Genomic DNA, 12,344 nt, shown 5'->3' with positions numbered 1-12,344 from the left:
ATTCAATTCTCTATATATTTTCAGAATCCTTAGTGCTGAAAAGAAAGAACATAAACTCATATATATACAAATAATATATCAACTCCGCATGCAACACCTTAGAGATATATGTATGCATGTATATATATATGTATTGATTCTTAGCTTGGAGTTTGCAGGTACAAATTCAAATTCAATTTAAGAACTAATAATCATCAATCAAAATATATAGGATATAGAGGGATGAACAAGGACAATGAGACATACCTTAAACTCTTCTGGGGTGGTGGTAGCTCTTATTATCATCGTCATCAGCATCATCATCACTATCACCATAAGGCAAAGAACAAGAATACTATTATAGCAGTTGCAAGCACGTTGATTGTGCTCTTTTGCGTTGCTGTGGCCACTTTATTTGCTTCTGTAGCTTGGAATCAGGTCAGTTTATTTATATAATAATAATAATATGCACATTAAATCTGTGCCATTTTGTTTGTAATTTGGTTTTAATTTGTGCATGTTGATATACTGCTTCTTCCTCTCTCTTTTTTCTTCTTTTTATGTTTCTTAAAAAAAAAATTCCCTGTCTTCTCCCCCTCTGATCTCCCCTTTTCTTTCATTTTTTTCTTCTAGAAAACAGCCAAAGATGTATATGGTGAATCATCTACATATATATTATTTCATGCAAATATAATCTATATAAGTTGCACTTGCATGATCTTATTCTTAGTATAAGTTTATTTTTTGGTTGTTATTGGACGAAATTTAAAAAATAAAATAAAATGAAGAGAATCACTTCGAAATAGTATTTAATATAAGTAAATGTTGTTACAAAGACATTTTAATATAAAGATAACATTGTAAACCGTTAGATCTTTCGGTCAACATATTCAATTAAATATGTCAAACGATCTGACAGATTATAATTTTATCTTTATAGAAGTATTCATTTTAATTGTATTGGCATGAATATCTTCATAATATAATCCTTTAATTTTAGGGGAAATAATATTAATTAATCAGGAGAAGAAATTTCAAACCCAATTGTTTTCTTCCTTAATATATAGAGAAATATAAAGGAATATTATTTTTGTTGCTGAAAATTATTATTGTTTCTTTCCTAATACCATGAAAATATAAAATCATGGATATTCCTTGCTTATTAGCATTATTTCTAGTATAGGTAGCTAGATTATCTTTGGGGCAGCTTTTAATAATGTGATAAAAATAGTCTAATATTGAAATTGTTATATTGTGAAGTCCATCTTTGAAGTTTTTTTCATTCCAAGCCAGAACTATTCAACAGTCCACACAATTCCAATGGTATCCCGAAAACAAGAATTTCCACTTAGATGCAGCAATTTGAATTTGGAGAAGAATGAGACACAAACGTGTCCCAGAGATAACTACCCTACATCACATAACCCAACAAAGAACAGCAATCAGAGCCGTCCATTAATGTGTCCGTCATACTTCACATGGATCCATGAAGATCTAAAGGCGTGGAGAGAGACAGGGATCACAAGGGAAATGCTTGAAGGGGCAAAAAGGACATCTCACTTTAGGGTAGTGATCCTGAGCGGAAAGGTGTACGTGGAGAAGTATAGGAAATCAATACAAACAAGAGATATGTTTACTCTGTGGGGCATCGTACAACTACTAAGGTGGTACCCTGGCATGGTTCCTGATTTGGAGCTCTTGTTTGATTGTGATGATAGGCCTGTGATCCATAGGGACAGGTTTCAAGGCCCAAATGCTGTTACCCCACCACCCCCTCTGTTTAGATATTGCTCAGATCAATGGAGCTTCGACATTGTCTTCCCTGATTGGTCCTTTTGGGGATGGTAAATTTTAATTATTCTACTATGTATTTACAATGTTATAATGTGTTAGGCACATTAATAGAACTTGTACACTTTTAACAGGGCTGAAATAAATATGAAGCCATGGAGAGATACGTTGAGAGAAATCAAACAAGGGAACAAGAAGATGAAATGGAAGGATAGAGTACCATATGCTTATTGGAAGGGGAATCCTGATGTGGCTCCAACTAGGAAAAATCTTTTGAAATGTAATGTTACAGACAAAAATGACTGGAACACTCGTCTATACAGACAGGACTGGGACCAAGAATCTAATCAAGGATACAAAACATCCAACTTAGGAGACCAATGCACCCATAGGTATCTTCCTTTGCATTTGCATATATATGCCTGCGTTTGTTACTTTGTTTACATAGACAAAATATTAGGGGTGGCAAAGTAGGCGTGCCCCGTTAACTAAAATGGTTCAAAATATTAGTCCACTCCGTTTTGTACCGGATTGATGGGCCGGCCGGTTAATTTCTTTGATTTTTTTTTAAATAAAATTTATTAAAATTAATCAAAAAATAATAATTAAAAAAATTAAATACAAATAAAAAATAGTTAAATTATAATATAAATTTTTTATTATTTTTAATTTCAATAAAATTATTCATAATAATATTTATCAATAAAATTATCTTTATTTTAAAAAATAAGTCGCATAATTTAAGTATATATACGAAATTATAAATTAAAATAAATAAAATTAATAACTAAAAGAAGAATAAAAATAAAAAATAAAAATCCTTGGTCTGGCGGGCCAACCCGTCCCGTCCAACCAAAATCTGTAAAATTGGCAGTGCGGATTTAGCCAATTTTTTTAATTTGGCGGGTTCCAAATTCTAGTCCAACCCGCATTTTTTAGCGGGTTCGGCAGGTCGCCTCGACGAATTCGACCCATTTTTCTACCTCTACAGACTATGAGACAGAAACACAGAGACATAGAATCGTGTTTGATAGAGAAGACATGAATAGAGACACTGTATCCGAAGCACAAATTAGTGTATTTTGTGTTCATCCTGATAGGAAAGACACATAGACACTAACAAAAAACACATTTTTTTCTTTTATTATTTTTATTAATTTTTTATAATTACATTTTTTATTATTATATTTTTCGCTTAAATTTTTTAAATAAAAAAATAAAAATAAATTATAATTTCATAATTTATTTTAATTTATCACTAAATAGAATATAAAAAAAATTCTTTATGTTTTATTCTCAGCGTCTATCTTATAATATGAATGACATATTTTGGGGTTTTAATTTTGCACAGGTATAAGATATACATAGAAGGGTGGGCTTGGTCAGTAAGTGAGAAATACATTTTGGCATGTGATTCCATGACTTTATATGTTAAGCCCAAGTTCTATGATTTCTTTATAAGAGGCATGGAGCCATTACAGCACTATTGGCCCATCAGAGACAATAGCAAGTGCACTTCTCTTAAGTTTGCCGTCGAATGGGGCAATAACAACACTCATAAGGTCACCAACCTATTTCTCAATATTTCATTTTCTAATTCTTCTTTGTTCATCACTTTATATCCCTCAATTTAATTAATTAGCAGGCACAAGCAATAGGTGAGGCAGCTAGCAAATTCATACATGAAGATTTAAGCATGGAGTATGTGTATGATTACATGTTTCATCTGCTTAATGAATATGCAAAGCTCCAAAAGTTCAAGCCAACTATACCTCAAGGGGCAGTGGAGTATTGCCCTGAAACAATGGCATGTTCTGAACAAGGTATTGGGAGGAAATTCATGGAGGATTCAATGGTGAAATCTCCTAGTGATTCATATCCATGCACTATTCCTCCACCATATGATCCTTCAACACTTCAAGGCATTCTTCACAGAAAAGATAGTTTAACAAAGCAGGTTGAACTTTGGGAAGATGAATATTGGCGTAACAAACACTAAGAATACGTTTAATAACCCTCAAATAATTTTTTTGTTTTTTTTTTTTTTTTTTTTGGTGACTAATAATTTTTTTGTTTAAACATAGTGTTTGTAGACATCTTTTGTATGTTATAATTTAAAGACGGTTTACTTTATATTTTTATTCCATTTACATTGGCTGTTACAAATCATATTTGCTTAAATGACATTATTAAATAAAATGGCACTATAAATTACACAAATGCAACCTTTTGAGATTTGGTTATATTGAAATCATCTTCCATTGATTATTTTGATATTTACATAATTTAAATAAAAAAAATTGAAAAATTCATCCATTGATTGTTTTGATATTCGAAATGTTTCTGTAGCTGCCGCTGAGAAGTACCGAATTACTGTATTTTTAAACTAATAAAATTCACAAGCATTAGATATGAACATACAAGTCCAATGGTGCTTCCCCAGAGGTATATATAATTTATTTTACACCACCAATATTTATTGACTTGTGAGATTAAAAAACATGAAATCATAAAAATTGGAAGACAAAAAAAAATACTAGTTTATGCCTCAGGCCATTGGAAAATTATTATTAATTCACGAGGCAAACATTAATCAAACATCCAGCAACTAAATAGGAAATGATTATAAAAAAATCAGAAAGAAAATTTTGGTGGGGGCAACTAGCAATAACTAGTACCATGATTGCTGTCACAAAACGTTACAAAATCCCTGATATAATATACAAACTTAGCTTAACTATGAGTAGACAAAGGGGGAAAATAGTAATGCATAAAAGCCTTCTTATTCTAACAAGTTAAAAAACAAATGTTCCTAAGAATCTGAAAAACCAGCAGCTGCCAAAGTATAAGGAGGAAGAAATTGCTTCACATTATAGAACAATTTGTCTGAGAGTCCATCATTTCTGGAGGTCTGCAGAAGGAGAAAATGTTTTTATTAGAGTTGATACACATAAATACATATGTAACATGGCGAAAACAAATGCTAAGTTTAAGTAGCCTTTATACCCAGAAAATGAAAACAAATGCTACCAAGTAATTTTAAGTTTTAAAATCGTGTCCTGAAAGTATAAAGGCAGTTGCTCTATTGCATTTTCATCTGTCTGCATTTTGTGCATTCTTGTCTGGTTTCTTCCTCAAATTTCCATTTAAATTCTCAGATTCTCAACATCGTTCCCAATTGGTAGTGATAAGGCAACGGTCAGTGGCAAATGGAAACACCAGTGAACACTCGTGGTAGGTTGAGGCAGAGCATGGGGTAGTGCTTGTCAATCATACCAGCAGGTTGGTGCATATAGCAACTATTGCTGATAGAGTTTTTCTTATTAGGAATGTTGGAGCAGGATTGTAGGAAGCCACTAGTATGGGTTGGTGGTGACCAATGGCAACAAGAATGGTTTACATTTAGATTTTCAAATTTGCAGATATTACAACAACTCATCTTTTCATTGGTTTAGAAACAAGAAATGCATTAAACACCATACCAAGCGCCTTAATTAAAGAAAAATGATTCTATTTTTAAGTTATACTATCTGCAAACAAAGATAAAAATCATAAATAGCCAATTTTGGCCATTTATTGAGCAAGCCGTGCTTTGATGCACGAAGATAATCCCTGAATCCCATGGTATAAATCTTAGCATAATGTTATAATTTTTATAGTTTCTATTAGATCTACATCATTGGATTATCTTGGTGCATCATGCACAAAGTTTAACTTTGGTGACCCTAGAAACAGCTACTCTACATAGTCAACTTCTACCCATTAGTAAATTTCCATGACAGATCATTCATTTATTTCAGAATATATGGAGCTAACAATTTGATTTAGAAGTAAGAAAATTGAGGCTGCAGTTACAACTGTACAGTACAACATAAACACGAAAACAGCCATAGCAATCAGTTCAAAGATAAGATAAGATGGGATAGAACACTTACATCTGGCCAAGACTGGCTAGATCAAAATCAGGAGCAAGCTCTTGGACAATATCATTTGGTGGTTGTCCACATTCTTGCATCTTATGCATGAGGTCAACAATCTTGGTGAAGTTTTCAGAATCATTTTCATAGACTTCATTCAGATTCTGTATCAGTTCATACTGATGTGAATAACGATCATAGTCTTCTTTGCTTAAGCTGGATTTATGCTCTTCCAACCACTTTGGATATCTTTCTCCTATTTCCTTCATTGGATCATGAAGAATCTCCTTGGACAGAAGTTGCCGCATCATGGTCTCCACAATAGATTCCATGTCCTAAACAAATTAATGACATTATCAGCTTGACTTCCAGAAATCATGCCAAGATACAGTGTTCTCATGATGAGGAATTACGGAAGAGAACAAAAAGTGGGGGTAACAGAAGAGCCAACAAGGAGAAAAAGACAAAACATATGAGTATGTAGTATGTACACAATAATATGTTCCCCCTCCCTCATTCCCATATTTGAAAGAACAGAATAGAAGATATAGTACAAGTAGCTAAGTTTGTGAAACACATTTCCAGGCTGGGCTGCATGTCTCAGCTAAAATATTTTGCTAGTTGCTTTTCCATGTCAAACTCAAACAAAATCACATCTGCATGGAAGTAACCTCCTAAATGTGGGGTTCAAACTTCTCTTTTCAGAAAGTACGTTGCAGTTCCTAGAGTCCAAATTCCTGTTAGCATCTATTATCCAAGTCCAATAAATTTTCAACTTGAGTTCATAATTAAAAAAAATTTGGACACATTAATGCAAGGAAAGATGCTGATCCCTATTGCCAAACAAGCAAACTATAGGCGATTAATTGTAACATAAGATAAGAACCCTCATATTAATTGCTTTGATTTACAATAAAAAATAAAGCACTTAAAGAACTGATTTACAACAGAAATTACTTCTCTTCAGAATGCCATGGCAAGTATAAAGCAAAACATACAAATAAAGGACCACAGTCCCATAAAATAAACTTCATACAGTTTTACAAACCGGGAATATCAAACAAAAAATATTAAGAACATACAAAAGTAAAAAGTCATCTATCAATCTTAAGCTTAAATTTGTGACTATTTTGACAGCCTTCATTATTTAACAGCTGAAAATTGCAAATGTTCTATAAAATTTCAGTAATCAATACCTTTATTTTTGAATTCTTAAGCAAGATTATGAGTGAGATTTGCAGACGCAGTTAGCGCAATCTCTTTAAGTTAAGAAGCAGGAAATCCGTAAGAGTTCATTACATAATGTATTCTATACAAACAAAAAAAAGTACACTACCATTAAAAGATAAATAGGTTTTTTTCCCTCACAGTATAAGCACTATTTTAGTTCATTCAAATGCTATTTGGAAAGAAATATGGACAACTACATTTCATTAAAACAAATACTCTGGCATAATAACTAAGCTTTAGGAATTTTAATATGAAAACTGGATGCCAGAATATATGGTGAACTTGATTTCATATCCCATTCAAAATCAGACAAAACCAAATGCAAGAAGTGGAGAGCACTACCAACATGATTTCTATACCACGAGAATGCGGACTTGTCATTACATGAAAATAAGCAGCCCAATTTTCAATTTTAATATTAGAAAAAGAATCATAAAGGGAGAAAAAGCCATATAAACAAGAGTCATCAACCTCCTTGTCAATAATCTCTTGACCATTCCATACCTAAGTACACATTTCAGTCAAATCAAGATAAGAAAACTGAATATATTTGATCATCCAATGACAGCAACAGGAAAATTATTTCATGCTTGTAAAAAGTTAAGCAAACACCAAATACCATTTTAGTGGAATGATGAAACAAAATACAACTTTCCGCAAGACCCAACATTCACTATTCACTCCACTTCATAGCTTAATCATGTATTATCATGTATAGAAACCAAGCATTTCGTTACAGAATAACTCAATTTGTGCCAAGGACGTGAAATCCTTTTACTAATTCATGGTTTCATACATGTCTAGAAAATTATGGTAAAATTATATGCCCCAATGATAAGCTTAATGCTTACAGAAGACACTATAAAAAGAAGCAAAACACAAGGTGCCTGTAAAATCCATGAGTCTCTTACTCATTTCACAACTTCATGAACTCAACCATTTTACTCAAACTGTAAACCACAGCACAAGAAACAAAGATTTGACTTTAAACTAGCATAAGCGATTTTCAACTGCACCATTTCCCAACAACACAAAGCTTTCAACTTTAAAGGAAATGAATGGAAGGATGTAAACTTAGTTACCTGAGAGCCAGCAAGGTCCTCAAACTGCTTGACCCAATCCTCCATCATGGCATCCTTACCGAAATCATCGGCCGACGACGGAGCCATGAATTCGAGACCCTTGACAGCCTCCCTGGTCTGCTCCCTCAGCTTGTCGAGTGCCTCGCTGACGTGGGCATCTTTGGGAGCCTTCTGTTTCCCCTTTTTCTTGTTTTTCAAATCGGGTAACCCACCACCCATCCCCAATCCTTGAACCCTAGAAGGAAGAGAAGGTGCCTCCTTTTTCACCACAGTTGCTTCCCCGCTCCTAATAGATTATAACAAAGTAGAAAAATTCAGACAACAAAATTGAAAAGATTGAAAGGGAAAGTGATTATATTGAAGAAAATAGGGACCTCTGAGCGGAGGAATTATTAAGGTTGAAGGTTTGGAAATCATCCAAAGCACCTGAAATGATTAAATGCAAAAAAATAAAATTAAAAAAATTAAATAACAAGGTGATAAGTGTTAAGAGTGATGAACATAGAGAGAGGGAGAGGTCGTTACAGTCGAGGAGCTGGTCAAGGTCATCGGTGGAAGGGTTTCGGTCAGCCATGGTTGTCGCCGGAGAGAGGAGGAGGAGGAGCAGGAGGAAGAAGAAGAAGAAGAGGAGTGTGTGGCAGTGGGAAATGGATATTACGGATTGGAATGGAGTAAAATATCCCCGGCGGTGGTAAATGGCACGCTTTTCGATTGTGATTTCCGGAACTCAACCAAGTCTAATGAGTAATGACACACGGAAAACGAAAATTTCGTAAATTGATTTAATCTTAATTTTATTTTTAAACTATTTTATTTTCCCTGCCTTGTAAGGAGAGATTCAATTTAATTTAAATTATAAATATTATTATAAATTATATATATAATTATTAAAGTAGGTAATATTTTATGATTTTGTAATATTCATTTTCACAATTTTTTTTATCATTTCTATTTATGAGTTAATTTATTTTAATTTTTTAAAATTATTAAAAATTTAGCTATTAAAATTTTGAATTACATAAAAATACTTAATATTTGGTTTTAATATTCAGTTATTTACAATATAATGAATTAGTCCATATAACTCATTGTTTTGAGTAAATTATTTTTTTTAATTTTTGAAAAAAATGTTTTTTATATTTATTTTTTCATAATAAAATTTAATTACTTTAAATTAAAATTTAATTCAGTATTTATCTACCATATTTATTAAAATAAAAATATTATTTGTACACTAAAATTAGCTATTAAAATCAGCTACCAATGTATTTGTGTATAAATATATATGTGATTTAATTTATTTTTAATGTGTATTTACATTTAAACATGTATTTTATACTGATGGATGATTTTGGTATATACATAGCATAATCCTTATTAAAATTAGATCTTTTATATTTTACTTTAATCTTTTAATTTTATCAAAAGAATTTTATGATTTAAAAATATAATTATTAAGTAAATTAACAAATTATCGATGTGTGTACATTAAATTGAGTCGATTTTTTTTTAAATAAAATATGTTAATGTTATTTACTATTTTAAAGGTGGTGAGAACTGGATTGATCATTGAACCGATTAAGTGACTAATTTAATAGTTTAATGATTCAATCGAAATTAAATCATAATTGAACCGATTTAATTAAATATAGAATAAAATTATAAAAAAATTAATATATAATTTTAAATATTTAAATTTAATTATTTTTAAATTAATAACATTTAAAATTTAACAATTTCACATAATAAATTATCTATAATTTATTACTAAAAATTTATAAACAACTTCAAATATCAAAATTTATAATTAAAGAAAATCAAAACGAGCATATAAATGACAAACACAAAAGAGATGAAAACGCTGACATTTGTACTCATGAAAGTTCGAAACTAATCTTGTACCCATGATAGATGCTGTCCGTGTGACAAAAGTGCCCTGACTTTGATCTGAGCTTGGTTCGTGGGTTTCCGAACCTACGTGGCACTCCCACCCCTCCCCCCCCCCCAAAAGCCATATCTGAACCAACCATTCACCATCATCATCTTCATCTTCTTCACCATCATCCCCATCCATCACTGTCTCTTCCCAGCCACCATAACCTCCATCACCATCACCTCAGCACCGCCACAGCCACCTCCCTTCACCACAACCTTTGGCGACAACCCATACCGCCACGCCCCTTTTTCTTCTTCTTCCCCTCTTCTCACCTCCGCTGAGCCCAGAAACCACAGCGCCAGCTCCTCTTCTCCACCAAACAGCCGCGACACCCAACCTTCTCGTTCTTACGACGTTCCAACCCGTCACCACTCCCCTGTCCGAACCCTACCTCCCCCAAAGCTCCCAGCAGCATCAGACAAGCCAAAATTTTCAAACAGCAGCATGAATTAAAACAGCAAAATTTTCAAACAGCAGCATGAATCAAAACAAACCTAAATCCACTATCCAGCTCAGATTATCTAACAACCTAAGCAACTAACATGCATTTCTAACTAACCAAATTAAGCAAAATGAACTAAAAGCAATACAATGAAAGAAACAGAACTCAACAAATGAAAATGGGAACCTGGAAAGCAGAGAATGAACAAGTGAAGAGAAGATGATGGCTGAATTGGCCGGAGCAGAAGCGGTGGCCTGGTAGTGGCACTGCTTCAATTGCAGCAGCGGAGAGTGAACGCAGCCATGAAACAGGGGAAAACGGAGGGGATGAAAGACACAGGGGCTGCACCCTGTTCTGGTCGTTCCATGGGAGAACGGAAAACGGGGCTGGAATCGCGATGATGCTAGGCTGGTTCGCGATGGTGAGACGGGATGACAGAGAAGGAAGAAGAAAGGGGAAAAGGGGCTCATCGTCGATGTCGCTGTGGCTCGTCGACGGCACGGCGGTTCGGCCAGTGAGAGAGAGGGAGGAGAAGGTGGCCGGTTCGTTGGTGTGGCTGAGAAAGACAGAGAACACGCAAAGGGGAGAAAAGGGAAGAGAGTTGCGGTGGCTCGTAGAGGCCGACGGTGATGGTTGGCGGAACTAGGGTTCGAACAGGGGAGTGGTGACGGGTTGGAATGCCGTAAGGACCCTGCGAAGAAGGTTGGGTGTCGCGGCTGTTTGGTGGCAGACGAGAGGAGACCCAGGAATGGAGAAGGTGTGGGTTGTCGCCGGAGGTTGTGGTGAAGGGAGGTGGCTGTGGCGGTGTTGAGGTGATGGAGGTTATGGTGGCTGGAAAGAGACAGTGATAGATGGGGATGATGGTGAAGAAGATGAAGATGATGATGGTGAATGGTTGGCTCAGATATGGCTTTTGGGGAGTAAAGTACCAACCCGGTCCCTGTCCATTTCCCAAAATGACAAGACGATCCTTAACCAAAAACATGTTCCATTACGGTCCCTAACCCTGTACTCCGTCTGCCAACCCGGTCCTTCTGTCAGTTTTCCGGCGAAAATTCGATGGAAATTGCTGACGTGTCAGGTTAAAAAATGGACAGGGACCTAGTTGTCTCTAAATTTAAATTTGTTAGGGGTTTATTTGTCTTTATTATTCTTTAAACAATATTTTTAATTATATTTTTATTCATTATATTAATATTCTTTTTTTAATAAAAAAATACAAACTAATTAATAAATTATTCAAATTTAAAAATATCATTTATTATGAAGTCAAATAAATAATTTTTAAATATAATTTTTAAATATATAAATAATAAACATTAAAAATCAGTTAATACATTAATAATAATAACTAGTGACGGATCCAAAAAAATTTGATAGTGGGGTGAAATATATATAACATGATAATAATTTTTATAATAAAAATATTACATTTACATAAAAAATTAGCTATCAAATTATCTACTATAAATTTGAGTATAAATACATATATTAACTTATTTTTAATGTGTATTTTGTATTTCAAAATTTGTATTTTAAGATTTATTTTGTACAAGTGATTATTTTATATTTACGTAGCATAATTGTTGTTATAATTATATTTTATTATTATGAAATATGATTAGGTTTCAAGATATCTAATTACAAATTAAAATACGAAAATCGTAATTTAAATAATAACACATAATTTAAAATTAAATTTTTTATATTTCATATTTTGAAACCTTAACAATATAATCAAAATGTTCCTTTTTTTAGTTACAAAAAAATGTCTTTTTTTGTATATGTCTTTAAACAATCATTTAAAACTCAACTTTCATACAATTAGCTCTTGATGATATTCGTAGTTGAAAATTTTCATTCAATTAGTGTAGTTATTATAAAAAAAAAACTAAAGCTAATTTGAAAAGAAGAAACACAAATGGATAGATAATATTCTTTTGAGCTGATTTCTAAAAAAGAACACC

The 12,344-nt window shown here is 33.1% G+C and overlaps 2 protein-coding genes across 4 annotated transcripts; one reads left to right on the top strand and one right to left on the bottom strand.

Annotated features, from left to right (window-relative positions):
• On the top strand, positions 1-3,903 carry LOC107621126 (uncharacterized). 3 transcript variants are annotated; one of them, XM_016323165.3, is made up of 5 exons: positions 1-417; positions 1,240-1,823; positions 1,905-2,162; positions 3,122-3,332; positions 3,416-3,903. In XM_016323165.3, the coding sequence occupies exons 1-5, from the start codon at positions 223-225 to the stop codon at positions 3,767-3,769; spliced, it is 1,602 nt and encodes a 533-aa protein (XP_016178651.1). In that variant the 5' UTR covers positions 1-222; the 3' UTR covers positions 3,770-3,903. The 3 variants fall into 3 exon arrangements, with proteins under 3 accessions (XP_016178651.1, XP_020970113.1, XP_020970110.1); XM_021114454.2 differs by having other exon boundaries at positions 104-417; positions 1,273-1,823; positions 3,413-3,903; XM_021114451.2 differs by having other exon boundaries at positions 104-417; positions 3,413-3,903.
• A 401-nt stretch (positions 3,904-4,304) lies between these two features.
• On the bottom strand, positions 4,305-8,773 carry LOC107621155 (peroxisome biogenesis protein 19-2). The gene is made up of 5 exons (XM_016323195.3): positions 8,525-8,773; positions 8,374-8,425; positions 8,000-8,285; positions 5,706-6,022; positions 4,305-4,681 (listed from the first exon to the last, which is right to left on the bottom strand). The coding sequence occupies exons 1-5, from the start codon at positions 8,571-8,573 to the stop codon at positions 4,636-4,638; spliced, it is 750 nt and encodes a 249-aa protein (XP_016178681.1). The 5' UTR covers positions 8,574-8,773; the 3' UTR covers positions 4,305-4,635.
• Between the last annotated feature and the right edge of the window lie 3,571 nt (positions 8,774-12,344).

This window comes from Arachis ipaensis, chromosome B2 (assembly GCF_059453495.1).
Source record: "Arachis ipaensis isolate K30076 ecotype BB chromosome B2, ASM5945349v1, whole genome shotgun sequence".
Taxonomy (NCBI): Eukaryota; Viridiplantae; Streptophyta; class Magnoliopsida; order Fabales; family Fabaceae; genus Arachis; species Arachis ipaensis.
This window is presented reverse-complemented; position numbering and strand designations above follow the sequence as displayed.

What these genes read in the sequence shown, in the direction of transcription:
- LOC107621126 (XM_021114451.2), top strand. Translation starts at nt 223, where the DNA reads ATGAACAAGGACAATGAGACATACCTTAAACTCTTCTGGGGTGGTGGT. An exon ending in CTTCTGTAGCTTGGAATCAG is followed by an intron (nt 418 to 1,239) that starts GTCAGTTTATTT and finishes TATATTGTGAAG; the next exon opens with TCCATCTTTGAAGTTTTTTT. An exon ending in GCAATAACAACACTCATAAG is followed by an intron (nt 3,333 to 3,412) that starts GTCACCAACCTA and finishes TTAATTAATTAG; the next exon opens with CAGGCACAAGCAATAGGTGA.
- LOC107621155 (XM_016323195.3), bottom strand. Translation starts at nt 8,573, where the DNA reads ATGGCTGACCGAAACCCTTCCACCGATGACCTTGACCAGCTCCTCGAC. An exon ending in CCTTGACCAGCTCCTCGACT is followed by an intron (nt 8,426 to 8,524) that starts GTAACGACCTCT and finishes TAATCATTTCAG; the next exon opens with GTGCTTTGGATGATTTCCAA. An exon ending in CTAGCCAGTCTTGGCCAGAT is followed by an intron (nt 4,682 to 5,705) that starts GTAAGTGTTCTA and finishes CTCCTTCTGCAG; the next exon opens with ACCTCCAGAAATGATGGACT.